The sequence below is a fragment of the Erinaceus europaeus genome, chromosome 2 (assembly GCF_950295315.1).
Source record: "Erinaceus europaeus chromosome 2, mEriEur2.1, whole genome shotgun sequence".
Taxonomy (NCBI): Eukaryota; Metazoa; Chordata; class Mammalia; order Eulipotyphla; family Erinaceidae; genus Erinaceus; species Erinaceus europaeus.
In genome coordinates this window covers 34,745,248-34,760,299 of record NC_080163.1, presented here as the reverse complement: position 1 = coordinate 34,760,299, position 15,052 = coordinate 34,745,248, and the positions used below count along the sequence as shown (strand labels likewise).

General features: G+C 38.2%; 1 protein-coding gene and 1 non-coding gene across 2 annotated transcripts in view; one reads left to right on the top strand and one right to left on the bottom strand.

Moving 5' to 3' along the window:
* Positions 1 to 15,052, top strand: part of MEIKIN (meiotic kinetochore factor) — a 70,410-nt gene that overhangs the window by 42,689 nt on the left and 12,669 nt on the right. Inside the window, exons 9-11 of the mRNA XM_060186390.1 lie at positions 1,201 to 1,329; positions 2,709 to 2,779; positions 9,019 to 9,099. Of these exons, the coding sequence (XP_060042373.1) occupies positions 1,201 to 1,329; positions 2,709 to 2,779; positions 9,019 to 9,099 (281 nt within the window). The remainder of the gene's footprint in view (positions 1 to 1,200; positions 1,330 to 2,708; positions 2,780 to 9,018; positions 9,100 to 15,052) is intronic.
* Positions 1,605 to 1,708, bottom strand: LOC132537307 (U6 spliceosomal RNA). Its single transcript, XR_009548762.1, has one exon. It is a non-coding gene; the product is annotated as a U6 spliceosomal RNA (small nuclear RNA).

The window sequence follows — 15,052 nt, the reverse complement described above, 5'->3', positions numbered from 1 at the left end:
AAAGAAAAAATACCCTCTGGAGGCAATGGAGTCATGCAGGTATGCCCCAGCAATAACCTTTGTGGCAGTAAATAAGTAAATAAATAAATAGTAAATTGTATGTCAAGTTAAGAAACTTGAGTTTGGGCTGCCAAGATCACTTAGGAGGATACCTCTACTGAGCACTAGAGAAAACCATTGCTGTGGTGTCTTCCCTCTTTTCTCAAAAAAAAAAATCAGCCTGAAGTGGTGAGGTCCTAACAATGACAAAAAAGAAAGCTTTTTATAAATTGTTTTAGTGAGGAAATAATGATTTGTAAGTCAATTGTCACATGGGCACCACTTCTTATCTTTTCATTATAGGTGTCTGCACACCAGGCCCACCCACCAATTTGGGTGCTTCTCCACTATTCTTTTAACTTAATGACTCTTAAAAGCCTTTGAAGTTTTTTTAAATTAATTATTTATTTATGTATTTGTTATTGGGTAGGGACAGAGAGAAGGGGGAGATAGAGAGGAAGAGAGACAGAAAGACACCTGCAGACCTGCTTCACTGCTTGTGAAATGACTCCCCTGCAGGTGGGGAGCGTGGGGCTTGAACCAGGATCCTAACTGGTCCTTGCGCTTTGTGCCACTGAAGTTTTAAACAAATGCTATTAGAGTTGTATTTATCCATGCAGTATTGACAATAAAATGAAATGAATTGAAAACTATTGGCATAACCTAAAAGAGGAAAATTGTGAATTGACTTTCAAAAAAAAAGGCTGGTGTTACAAAGAAAAGGCAAATCTGCAGTATTAAGTAGGTTTGTTGGGTGAAATTGACACCAAGCAGACAATCAACAAATATTTTTTTTCTTTGAATTAAGTCTGGAGAATGAGGAAAAGAGAAAAGTCAGGACTAAAGGAAAGTCATCAAAATAAATCAGAGGGGAAGTTTATGTCTGTTGAACTGAGATTCAGTGAGGTAGGAAAGATTTCTGTATATATTGGCGGAAGTTGAAACGATGTTGCTTGGGAGTAAATAGGAGACAAAATTATATTAGTATATGTGAATAGTTCTTTTAAAGAAAGCTGCCCATGAAAAAGAGGAGAGAAAGGACATAGCAGAAAGGGGCTGGGAGTACAGATAAAATCATTTGATTCACCCTAAGTTGGTGCAAAGCCTCTGTGTATGCAAGATACCACCACTCACAAACTAACTTTTTTCTCTTTATTTTAGAAATAGAGATAAAAGAGAAACAGAGAGAAGCAGAGATGCCACAGAATTGCCCCACCATCCATGCAACTTCCCCCAGTGCTGTGGTTCTTCCATGTGGTTGTGGGGCTCAACCTAAGGACTTTGAACAGAGTAAGGCTCATACTTTACTTGGCAAATTAGCTCCTGGCCCCTATAATTATTATTATTACTATTTTGTTGCTACCATTTCTTCGCTGAAGCTTTTTGCCTGCATGATTCTACAACTCCTGGAAGATGAGAGAGACAAAGAAGGAGAAATATCATAGCACAGCTTCACCCCTTTGTGTGATACTACCATGTGGTGACTGGGGAATTTAACCTGGTCCTCATTCATGATAATCTGTGTGCTCTACTGGGTAAGCTATCTCCTACCCCCATCATTTTTTTAAAATATGGAACACTTCATGAATTTATGTATTATCTTTATGGAGGGGCCATAATAATCTCTCTATCATGGCAATTTCTGTATGTGTGCTTCCAAAACAAGCACCAAATAAAGTTTTGTGTAAGATGAGAGGCTTAAGTATAATTAGTTTCTGGTAGAAAAGTTTCAGAAGAGGCTGGGCAGATAGCTCAGTAGTAGAGCACATGGCTTACATGCTGAGGTCCTTGCATTTGATTCTTAATACTGCATAAAATAATGGAGGGACAAGAGATAGCTCACCCAGTAGAGTGCATGTGTTAATACTCAGGCCCTAGGTTTGAACTCTGGCACCACATGGGAATGCATGGATAGCTCTGGGGGGTGGGAGGGGAGGACTCCATAGATGTTGGAGCAGTGCTGAGGGGTTTCTCCTATTTCTCTCCTCTCTGAATGAAAAGTTGGGCTCAGGAAGCTTCTCAGATCCTCCTCAACTATCATATAAATGCAAGACACTGAGTTAATTCCCAAGTGCCACATTAAATAAATGAATGGATAAATAAATAAATGTTGCAGTGGAGTGGGAGAGTTTGAACGTATAGGAGAGACGAAATGGAAAGACAATTAACAGAGGATTTTAATCACATCTTCTAATTAAAAGGCAAATCTCCCGTATAGAACTTATTAACCCTTGTGAAATCCAGAACTTAAAAAAAAAGTTTTAGTAGGGAAGTAGTAGCTACATGGGTGCAATTTTACATCTTTCTGTGATAGGCATTTATACACCACTCCCACTACCAGCCCAGGTCTTCCTTGAGATTAAGTTGTTTTTTGTGTGTTTTTTTTTTAATCAGAGTACCACCAAGCTCTGGCTATTCGTAATATAAAGGATCTTCTTGCTTATAAATTCTGTGTGCAACCACTGTGATGTTTTGAAAATACTTCTCTTATCTGTAACATATCAGAATATTCAATATATAATAAATTTTCTTCTAAAACTATTACAAGGGGACAATCCACAAAATCAGGGTTTGAGGGTTTTTTTTTTTTCAACTTGTGAGTTAACTTTTATACTTATAGTTAATGACAAGTAAAATAATAGAACACTAAAATATATGTTTATTTATAGACACTTCAACTTGTGAGATTTTACTTACTGGGAAAACTTACCCTTCAACCCCTGAAAAAACAAAGAAAAAAGCAAGTATTAAATAGAATAAGTACATAAACCATAAATATTATAAATATAGTAGATATTTTATCAATAGATATTTCAGACATTTAAGTTGATATTTTAAAACATTTTAGAGCTTTAGCAATTGGATTTCATTTTTATTACATGAGTAAAAAGTAAAGTTCATAAAGTTAATGAAAATAATTAAATTTTACAATTTTATAACTTATTTTAATTTTTTCAGATAGAGACAGAGAAGGCAGGCAGAGAGAGAGGGAGTGTGTGTGTGTGTGTGTGTGTGTGTGTGTTTGTGTGTGTAAGAGACCATAACACAGAAGATTTTTTTCAATGCAATGGAGGCCATCCTTGAACTTAGGCCATGTATATGGCAAAACAGCACACTATCCAAGTGATAGCACACTATTTTGTCAGCCCATAACTTCTTCTGAATAATTGAATGCCTGATAGTCATTAAAGTTAAGAATTTTACAGTGTAGGCAGGACAGTGTTTTTGTGCTGAGGAATACTTGTGAACTAGTACATTAAACCTGGTATCTAGAGAACTTTGGGAGAAATTTGGACTTTATTTTGTATGTAGCAAGAGATACTATTTGAGTAGGTATCATTCCATCAGATAAGTTTTGTGATTATTGTGTTTTGTCTGTACCTTTTTATAGCTGATAAAATTTGGGCTTCTGCCTTAAGCAACTTCAGTAGATAAAAAGTACTGTTTAATGTAATAGGAAGGGCAGGAAGTCTGAGGGTACAAGAAGATGGAAATGTGGGAAGAGTGACTGGATAAAAATCTGGAAGTCAAGAAAACAGGTGTACAGTATTACAAGTAGTTTTGAAGTCATGGAAATTAATGAAATTATCTTTGAGTATATATCTATAGAGTGCAGAAGAAAGGAGGTTCTAGGAACAAGCCATGGAAACCACTGTAATCAAGTGGAAAAGGAAGCACATTCAGAGAAAACAGGAGAATATAAATAGTATCATATCATAGAAGCCAACTCCAGCCAGTTCTACCTTTTGAGTGGTGGGGAGAGAGGGAGAAAACTACTCAACTACAATTCTCACTAGTCATTCTCTTCCATTTATGTAGGAAAATATTGAGAATCACTACTTAAGTTCACAGTTTCCCCCCCCAAGAAAACTGAGATATAATCATAGACTATAGAATGTTTCATCGCCCCCCAAACCTTACCACTACATTACAAAAGACATAGTCACCACAGTTCTTATTACTTAGTGCATCATGTCTGTCTTTTAGCATAAACATTTAAGGCATACTCAAAAGATAGAACATCACCAGAGTCAGACATGACAATCCTGTTAGAATTATATCAGAAATTAAAATTTACATGATTAATATTCTAGGGGCCTTAAGGAGAAAATATTTGATGCCAGGGGTAAATCATACTGAGAGCGAAAAACACTATATGAAGGGACTGGCCATTGGTACGCCCAGTTAAGCACACATAGTACTAAGCACAAGGATACATGAAATGACCCAGATTTGAGCCCCTGCTCCTCACCTGCTGCTGGGATGCTTCACGAGCAGTGAAGTAGATCTGCAGGTGTCTATCTTTCTCTTTCCCTCTCTATCTCCCCCTTCCTTCTCATTTTCTCTCTATCCTATCAAATGAAAAGAAAAAAAAAGGAAAAAATGGCCACCTGAAGCAGTTGATTTGCAGTGCAGGTGTCAAGTTCTAACAATAAGCTTAGAGGCAAAAAAGGAAGGAAGGAAGGAAGGGAGGAAAGCAAAATACTATGAACACTATATGACTTCACTCATACACAGTATATAGAGAAAACAAAAAAAAAATGAACTAGGAAACAAAAATACACTTTGGGGCTATAAGAACTATTAGTGGTTATAAGGAAAGGGGGAAAAGGGATAAGTAAATTGGGACAAAGAACAAATGTTTGGTTACAATAAAGATACAATAAGAATTAAGATGGTAAATCTAGCACAGTATATTACATGTTGATGGGGAGTCGGGCGGTAGCTCAGCGGGTTAAGCGCACATGACACAAAGCTCAAGGACCGGTGTTAGGATCCCGGTTCGAGCCCCTGGCTCCCCACCTGCAGGGGAGTCGCTTAGCAGGCGGTGAAGCAGGTCTGCAGGTGTCTGTCTTTCTCTCCCCCCTCTGTCTTCCCCTCCTCTCTCCATTTCTCTCTGTCCTATCCAACAACAACGGCGGCAATAACAACAATACAAATAAATAAAGAAAATATTTTTTTAAAAAAATACACGTTGATGTTCAATGGTATAGACCTGAAATCTATATACTGTAATGTTACTTATATTGATGTTTTTTATTTTGAAATGAAAGCATATAGATAAAATTATCAAATCTTCAAACTGGCAACACTCATTACTAGTGAAGATGTGAAGCATCAGGCACTCTTACCTCTTGCTAGGGAGGGCAGAATTATGCAACCATTTTGAAGAGTCTGGTGTTTTCTTAAAGCTAAATATTCTCTTACTTATTAACCTAGCAATTACATTCCTTGGTATTTATACAAAGGATTTGGGAACTTTTTCCCAAATAAAGCCCTGGATTTTTAAAGCAGCATTCTTCACAACTAGCAAATTTTAGAAGTAACCAAGATAGGCAAACTGACATTAAAAGAAATGAACTGTCATCCTACAAAAGATATGAGAGGAGCTAAAGGTTACTTCACTTTGTAGAGCACAGGCCTTGTCTAGTGCAAGGTCCTGGGCCGAGCTCTGTGGATATGTGGATTTTACAATGATGCTGAGCTATCTTTCTCCTCAGTGTGTCTATTTCTCCTCTCTCTTTTCTCAAGAAAAAAAAAAAAGTTGAGCTGGGGAGACAGTTCAACTGTATTGTTCATATATATAAGGACCTTATACATATGGACAATTACCTAAGCCACATAAAAAGCAAAAAGTTCATTACCCTAAGCCACATAAAAGCAAAAGTTAAAAGGTCTGAGATAACTTTGTTTTTTTTTCCTTTTTATCTCCAGGGTTATCATTGGGGCTTGGTGTTTGCACTATTAATCCACTGTTCTTGATAACTATTTTTTCCACTTTATCAGTAGAGAGGGAAAGAGAGAAAAGCAGATACCTGAAGACCTGCTTCACCACTCATGAAGCTTTCCCCTGTAGGTAGGGAGGGTAAATGCTTATTATTAAGTGACAGAATCCAGTTCTTTTAAAGTGCATATTGTATCATTTCAAGTTTCTGAGATTCTGTAAACAGCAAAACTATGGAAACAAAACGGTGACAGTTGCTAATAGGTAGATCAGAGAGGACTGTTAAAGCAGAGAAGCTGTTCTGTATACAGAATGCTTTCATGCATCCAGTGGTATCAAAACCTATAAAATGTCCAATACCAAATGTGAACCCTAACTTAAACTATGAAAAGAAGCTAGGAGTTTAAGAGAAATGAAATAAATGTAAAAATAGTTAAACTATTAGAGAAAACTAGTCTATCATGTCAGATTGATAATAGCTGTTCCTTCCCTTTTTTTGTGGTCCATTGGCTTGTATGGTAGTTTTCCATCCTTTCACTTTGAGTCTGTGTTTGTCTTGTTGACTTAGGTGGGACTCCTGCGAACAACATATTGTTAGGTTCTCTTTTCTGATACATCTTCCAAACTCTATCCCTTTTAATAGGTGAATTCAGGCCATTGGAATTTGTTGATATTATAGAATGAAGATATTTCAATACATTATTCTAAAATTTTAGAGTGTTCTGATATATGGCATACTTACGATATGATTGTTTATAAGAGACCTTTCGAAGCTTCTTGCAGGGCAGGCTTAGTGATAGTTGATTCTTTCAATTGTTGCTTGTCTGAGAAGATTTTTATGCCTCCATATAGTCTGCATGACAGTCTAGCAGGATACAGTACTCTTGGTTAAAATCTTTTCTCATTGAACATTTGATAGATATCTTGCCATTCTCTTCTGGCCTGTAGTGTTTGTGTGGAAAAATCTGTTGCTAATCTTAAGGGTTTTCCTCTGTAGGTGACTCTTGGTTTTTCTCTTGCAGCATTCAAGATCCTTATTCCTTTCCATTCTAAATATGATATGTCTTGGTGTCTTTAAGTCTAGGTTAATTCTGTTTGGGAGCCTCTGGGCTTCTTGAACCTTTATGTCTTTGATGTCTAGACTAGAGAAGTTATCAGCTATTATGGTCTGAAGAATGCTTTCTTCCTCTCCCTCTCTTTCTTCCTCTGGTAAGACAATAATGCGTATATTATTTATTTTGAAGTCATCCCATAGGTCTCTGTTGTTGTTTTCAGTATGTCTTAATCTCTTTTTGAGATCTCTTACTTCTTTTTTAGTTGTCTCTAATTTGCCCTTGATCTTGCTAATTCTGTCTTCAGCCTCATTGATTCTATTCTCTCTCCCCTCTACTATTTTCTGGAGTTCATCTATTTTGTGACCCTGTTCTGATACTGTTTTAGGTTGTTCAACTAGTTGTGTTCTTAGCTCAGCTATTTAAGCTTTCAGCTCTCTAATAACCTTGAAATAATTAGTGTTTTCTTCCAGAGTCTCATTTGTTGTTTCTGTATTTCTGATGACAATTCTTTCAAATTCTTTCCTCACTCCTGTGACTAATAGCTCAATTAATATTTGGATCTTGTCCTCAAAACCTTTTTTTTTTTTTGCAAGGGGGTGGTTGTCTGGACTTTTATCCTACCTGGTTTATTTCTCCAATGTCTCCTCTTGGTTTAACCATTGTATATGGTGTGTTATGAGGTCCCTCTCTCAGTACCATTCAATCCAGTAATTATTAATGGCCAGCAGGTGGTGCTATTACAATGTCTAGGCTTCAGTTTATGATTCAAGGGCAGATGGGATGGGGTGGGGGGATGCTCTTGTGTTGTCTTGTGGTCACAAATGCTCTGTTTTATGTTGTGTCCTTGCATTAAATTCGGAAGGCTAAATTCCCTGAGTCAAAGACTGAGAGGTTTTAAGTCCCTTTCTCTTTTCTTCCAGCACTTGGAACAACCTTCATTGCTTGCTGTGCTTAAAGTGAAATTGCCAGTATGGTATAGCTCTGACCTGACCTTTCTGTTCCTCAACCTGTGCCCCTTTTTTCTCCACCACACAGGCCACCCAAATGAGGCTGCAGAACCCTCAGCTATAGATTATGACTTCCACTGTGTCTCTCGTATTTGCTTGTTTCTTTGACTCTATCCATCTTAACTTTGCTTCTCAGTATTAGACTCTATCTTTTTTCCTTCTATCTCTCTCTATCTAGATCTTTCTCTATCTACCCTTCTATCTTCCCTGTCTCTAACTCTGTTTCTCTGCCAACCCATCTTTGTACTCAGTCTCTTTCTTCTCTGCCTCTCTCCTCTTAATATTCCTCCCTGTCTTCTGTTTTTCCATCCTCCTTCAGTCCCCTCACCTTTTCCCTTACCCTCCTCTACCTTCCTCTATTGTCCTTTCTTTTCTTGTCACTCTGTATTTTCCTCTCATACTTTTAGCCTATCTCTCTCTCCATATGTGTGTGTGTGTGTGTGTGTGTGTGTGTGTGTATGATATTCCTCTAATTCTTCATTGATTTTTCTACCTGTCTCTCTTTGTCAGCCTTTTTGCATCTTCAAGAAATAGAAAAAGAATGTGTATTTTACTTTAAAAGGGGGCCAGATGGTAGCACAGCAGGTTAAGCACGCATGGCGCAAAGCACAAGGACCAACCCAAGTAAGGATCCTGGTTCGAGCCCCCAGCTCCCCACCTGCAGGAGGGTCGCTTCACAGGTGGTAAAGTAGTTCTACAGGTATCTATCTTTCTCTCCCTCCTCTGTCTTCCCCTTCTCTCTCAATTTCTCTCTGTCCTATCCAACAATGATGACAGTAATAACAACAATAATAACCAGAATAACGATAAACAACAAGGGCAACGAAAGGGAAAAAAAATAGCTTCCAGGAGCAGTGGATTCATAGTGCAGGCACTGAGTTCCAGCAATAACCCTGAAGGAAAAAAAAATGGTGGAAGCATATAAGAAACATTTTTTTAAGTTTTTTAGCTTTGAAGTGTATCTATTTAGGTTTAACTTATGTGTTTTATGCCAATTATCCTTGCTAAGTATATTTTAATAGCTTCAGAAATAGTTGACAATAAAAAAATAAACTCAAGTAAAATTCAATCAGCAGATTAAAGTTTTATTAGTATGCACATCATTATGTGACTTACTATATTTACATTTTGTTTTAATATGTAAATTTCTTTCTTTCTGCTATTCAACCTCTTTTTTGTGAAACTTTGATAGAACATTAATTTCAATATTCCTGATAAGAAAAGCAGAGGCCTGTTAACAAGTACTCCATCTTCTAAAACATCTGGTTTAATAGTAAGTATTTTCATCTGATATTTGTAGTGTCTATTTTGATTCCTCTACCTCCCCCCTATTATTCTGTTTGTCTTATATTAGGGTAATACTGCATATACATAGAGAATGGGAAAGCTAGCAGGGGAGGGGGGTGGGATATGGAGATTGGGTGGTGGGAATTGTGTGGAGTTGTACCCCTTCTACCCTATGGTTTTGTTAATTTATCCTTTCTTAAATAAAAAATAAATTTTTAAAAAGTCTGTATTTTTAAGTTGCATAAACACATTTTCACTGAAAGTTCTTTATATACTTCTTTTTAAAATATTTTTGTTTTATTTTAGTGAGAAAGAAGTACAGAGAAACCACTGAGGAGCTTTGGCATATGGTGTTGGGGGATTATACCTGGGACTTTGGAGATTCAGGCTTGAAAGTCTTTCTGCATAACCAATATGCTATCTCTCTGCCCTATATGCTTCAGTAGATAAATCAAAGATTAGAACACTGCAACACTAGGGCAGGTAGTAGCACACCTAGTGGTGTGCACAGTATAACAGTGCACAAGGACCTAGGTTCAAGCCCCTAGTCCCCAACTGCTGGGAGAAAGCTTCACAAGTAGTGAAGCAATTCTGAAGGTGTCTTTCTTTCTTCCTCTACCCTGCAGGTGTCATTTTTCCTTTTTTCTATCCTCCTCAATGTATTTCTATCCTATCAAATACAAGAAAAGGGGGGGAGGAAGGACATCATCAGGAGCAGTGGATTTGGCATGCAGTGCCTTGTGTACTCTGGTGGCAATTAAAAAAATACTGCAGCACTAACCAGGTAATGGTGCTGGTTCTCCTATGCCTTTCATTCTTCCTTCTACTTTGTTCTTCTGCCTCCTCCACTGCAGTAAAATACACACAACATATATCTTAGCATTCTTATTATACAGTTCAAATGCATTCACATTGTTATACAGTCATTAATACCATTCATATACAGAGCTCCCTACCAATTAAGTAATAAATCCCCATTTCTTCCTTAGTCCCTAGCAGCCAATATTTTACATCCTGTTTCTGTGCATTTGACTGTTCTACTTTGTATAAATGGCCTCATATACCATTCGTCCTTCTGTGACTTACTTTTTTATTAGTGATTTAATGGTGATTAACAGGATTGTAGTATAAGAGGTATAATACCATATAATTCCTACCACCAGAGTTCTGTATCCTATCCCCTCCATTAGAAGTTTCTTTATTCTTTATCCCTCTGGGAGTATGGGGTACAGAAGTTGAGAGATCTGGCTTCATTCTCTGCTGAACATGGAAGTTGGCAGGTCCATCCATACCCCCAGCCTGTTTCTATATTTCCCTAGTGGTACAGGGCTCTGGGAAGTGAGGTTTAGGGACACACTGGTTAAGATTGTCTACCCAGGGAAGTCAGGATGGCATTAGGTAGCATCTGCAACTTGGTGACTGAAACACAGTAAGATAGAAATCAAGACAGGTTGTTTAATAATTAGGAACCTAAGGGAAGAATAGAGCAGACAGAACAAAAGGTCTTTATGTAGGAAGAAACTAGGAAGACTATTTTATGTATATTCCAAGGGACCCATGACTTTATCAATTTTTGCCTGAGCCTGATACCTAACATGCAGGTAGGCGAAAAGTATTTTCTGGAAAGATGGTGTCAGAGTTGGGCATAGGACTAGAGAGCTGGATCAGGAAAGAAAGTAGCTCCCAAATCTGAGGAATGTATATAAATACCATTAACTATAAATAAGCCCTATCTATCTGACCCAGGGCTTATATCTGTTTCTTTTTCATAGCCAAATAACTTTCTATTTTGTTGATGATCTTTTGGTATATCGCTGTCTTTGGGCTATGAAATGCTGCTATAAAAGGTTGTCTTTGGATACATATATTCATCTCTCTTGGGAAATTTAGAAGCAAAATTGCTGGGTTATATGGCTAATTGTTTGAGAAAGTGCTGAGACCATTTTTAAAAATGGTTTTAATCATTTACAGTTTCCAGCAATAGGCCAGAGAGATAGTTCACCAAACAGAGTAGATGCCTTGCTATGTGTGGCCCAGTTTTGAGCCCTCACTCTGCATAGGAGGTGCCATCTATCCCCCAGTGTTGAGAGTTTTCTCCCTCTCTATCACTCTCTCAGTATGTCTCCTTATTTGAATGAAAAAGCAGCCTGGAATGGTGAAATCACACATGCTTAAGATTTGGGCTCTTCAAAAATAAGACAAAATAAATAAAAATTTCAGCAGAAGTATATAAATGTTCTGATTTTTCCATATCCAGCCAACACTTATTTAACCTTTTGGGATATAAAGTGGTATCTTACTGTGATTTGTGCATGAACTTTATTGGTCATTTGCAGGTCTTCTGGAGAAATGTCTTCTCAGATGCTTTGCCCATTTTTTAATTAGGTTGTTTTCTATTTTTGTTGATGAATTGTAACTGTTTTTTATGTAATTTAGGCCTTTATCTGATAGATGGCTTGCAAGTATAATTTAGATACCAGAGCCTTATCAGATGGAAAATTATTTTCTTATATTCCACATGTACAGAGTAGTGTTTTTATTTTTTTATCTTTTTTCAATTTTCCTTTCTTATATATTTTTATTTATTTATAATTGGTTAAAGGCAGAGAGAAATTGAGATAGACATCTGAAGACTTGCTTCACCACTCAAGGAGCTTTCCCGTTGCAGATGGGAAGCAGGTCCTTGCACACTATAGTGTTTGTGCTTAACCAGGTACACCACACCTGGCCCCAGATTAGTGTCTTTGATAAATAAAATACTTTAAAAATTTTTTTATATTTATTTTCCCTTTTGTTGCCCTTGTTTTTTATTATTATTATTATTATTATCTTTATGTATTGGATAGAGATAGCCAGAAATTGAGAAGGAAGGGGGAGAAAGAGAGGGTGAGAGACAGAGAGACACCTACAGCCCTGCTTCACCACTTGTGAAGCTTTCCCCATGCAGGTGGGGACCAGGGGCTTGAACCTGGGTCCTTGTGCATTGTGTGCACTCTACCAGGTGTGCCACCACCTGGCCCCTTTTCTTTCTTTTTTTGTTGCCCTTGTTTATCATTGCTGTTGTAGTTATTTTATTATTGTTATTAATGTCGTCATTGTTAGATAGGACAGAGAAATGGAGAGAGGAGGGGAAGACAGAGAGGGGAAGAGAAAGATAGACACCTGCAAACCTGCTTCATTGCCTGTGAAGTGACTCCCCTGCGGGTGGGGAGTCAGGGGGCTCAAACCGGGATCCTTAAGCTGGTCCTTGTGCTTCGCGCCATGTGTGCTTAACCTGCTGTGCCTACTGCCCAACTCCCAATAAAATGCTTTTGAGAACACTTAATTGCTTCGAATTTTAAGGTCTAGATTTGATTACCACATGAATTTGAGACTAATTTCCTTTTAGTTTACTCCAAAACTAGCTTCTACTAAATAAAGAATAAAATTGTACTTCTAAAATATATAGTGTTATAAACTAATATTACTGCAATTGTTTTTAAAGCATATATTTAATATAAGTATCTATGAATACAAATAGTAATTATATGTATACTCTATATATACACATACACACAACAAATACATACATGCTTACATGTATTTGGGGGAGGAAATTGCTCATTAATTTTAATATAGAGCTCTAATTTTTTTTTTTTTTTTTTTGCTGGATAGGGGAGCTCCTTGTTCCCAGGCCACAGATTGCTGGTTTCTTTCTTTTCTTTTTTTTTTTTTTTTTATTTAAGAAAGGAGACATTAACAAAAACTGTAGGATAGGAGGGGTACAACTCCACACAATTCCCGCCACCTGATTTCCATATCCCATCCCCTCCCCTGGTAGCTTTCCCATTCCCTATCCCTCTGGGAGTATGGACCCAGGTTGTTCTGGTTTGCAGAAGGTGGAAGGTTGCCTGCCTTCTGTAATTGCTTCCCTGCTGAACATGGGCATTGACTGGTCGGTCCATACTCCCAGTCTGCCTCTCTCTTTCCCTAGTAGGGTGGGGCTCTGGGGAAGCGGAGCTCCAGGACATATTGGTGGGGTCTTCTGTCCAGTGAATTCTGGTCAGCATCATGCTGGCATCTGGAACCTGGTGGCTGAAAAGAGAGTTAGCATACAAAGCCAAACAAATTGTTGAACAATCATGGACCCAAAGGTTGGAATAGTGCAGATGACAGTGTTGGGGGGGTACTTACTGCAAACTCTACTGTACTACTGCTTTCATGTATATATTTGCCCTAGTTTATGCATATGTGTGAACATATGCTCTATCTCCTAGCACCTTGTCTATATCTAGGGTTTGGGACTTTGTTAGGAAGTGAACCACCTGGGATGGAATTAGAGAATACTATGAAAGGAAAGGTCTCACCCAAGTAATGAAGCTGAAGGGTTGTCATTCCACACCTGACGTCTCTGGACACAGTCTGAAATGAAGCATGCTGGGGTGGCACTCATTGCGTTGATGAGGTTGCAATCGGAGGATGCAATATTATTTGATATGAATTGGGAGAAGCATGCAGGAAAGTGGGCCCCACCCTAAGGTTCCAGGACTGGGGAAAATATAGGCTCTATAGTGGAAATGTGAGGTTCCTGCTGTCTTAGGGTTCAAGAAGACAATGGACAGTTATTGTTATCATCACATTATTTGGTAATTGGGTTAACTTTGAAAAGTCCCTTTGTTAGGGTTTGCTGTATAATACCCAGTATCTTGTATATAGCTGTGCCACCGGTTGCTTCTGTTCTACCTGGTGTAGGCTTTTGAGAGAGTGCACATATCAAAGATTCATTCTATGTATTTAAAAGACTCAGTCTGTGTTATAAAAAGTTCGAGACATACAATCAATTTCCCCTCTCATATTAATTAAATAGTGATTTATATGACTACACTTTAATAGGTGTGTACATAAATACCATTCCCATCACCAAAATACTGTGTCCCATTCCACCCACCCACCCCCACCTCCCACCACCACGGGAAGCCAAATGTCCACCCTCCCCCTCACTGCAGGGTTTTTACTTTGGTGCCCTACTCTCGATTTAATCAGATCCTGCCTTTAGTTTCCCTTTCTGATCTTTCTCAACTTCTGTTGATGAGTGGGATCATCCCATACTCATCTTTATCTTTCTGACTTAGCTCACTTAATATAATTTCTTCTAGTTCTTTCCAAGATGGGTCAGAGAAGGTGGGTTCATTGTTCTTAATAGCTGCATAGTATTCCATTGTGTATATATACTACAGCTTTCTCAGCCACTCATCTGTTGTTGGGCACCTGGGTTGCTTCCAGGTTTTAGCTATTATGAATTATGCTGCTATGAACATAGGAGTACACATATCTTTTTGGTTGGGTGTTATGGAGTCCTTGGGGTATATCCCCAGGAGAGGAATTACTGGGTCATATGGAAGGGCCATGTCTTGCCTTGTGAGAGTTCTCCAGACTGCTCTCCACAGAGGCTGGACCAATTTACATTCCCACCAGCAGTGTAGAAGGGTTCCTCTGTCCCCACAGCCTCTCCAGCATTTGTTGCTGCTGTCCTTTTTGATGTATGCCATTCTCACAGGAATGAGGTGGTATCTCAATGTTGTCTTTATTTGCATTTCTCTGACAATCAGCAACCTGGAGCAGTTTTCCATGTTTGTTTTCCTTTTGGATCTCCTCTGTAGTGAATGTTTTGTTCATATCCTCTGCCCATTTTTGGATGGGGTCATTTGCTTTTTTGGTGCTAAGTTTGCTGAGCTCTTTGTATATTTTGGTGATTAGTCTCTTATCTGATGTATGGCATGTGAAGATCTTCTCCCATTCGGTGAGGGGTCTCTTTGTTGGTTTGATAGTTTCTTTGGCTGTGCAGAAGCTTTTCAATTTTGATGTAGTCCCATTGGTTTGTTTTTGCTTTAGTCTTCCTTGCAATTGGGTTTGTTTCATCAAAGATGTCCTTGAGGTTTAGGTGGGAAAGTGTTCCACCA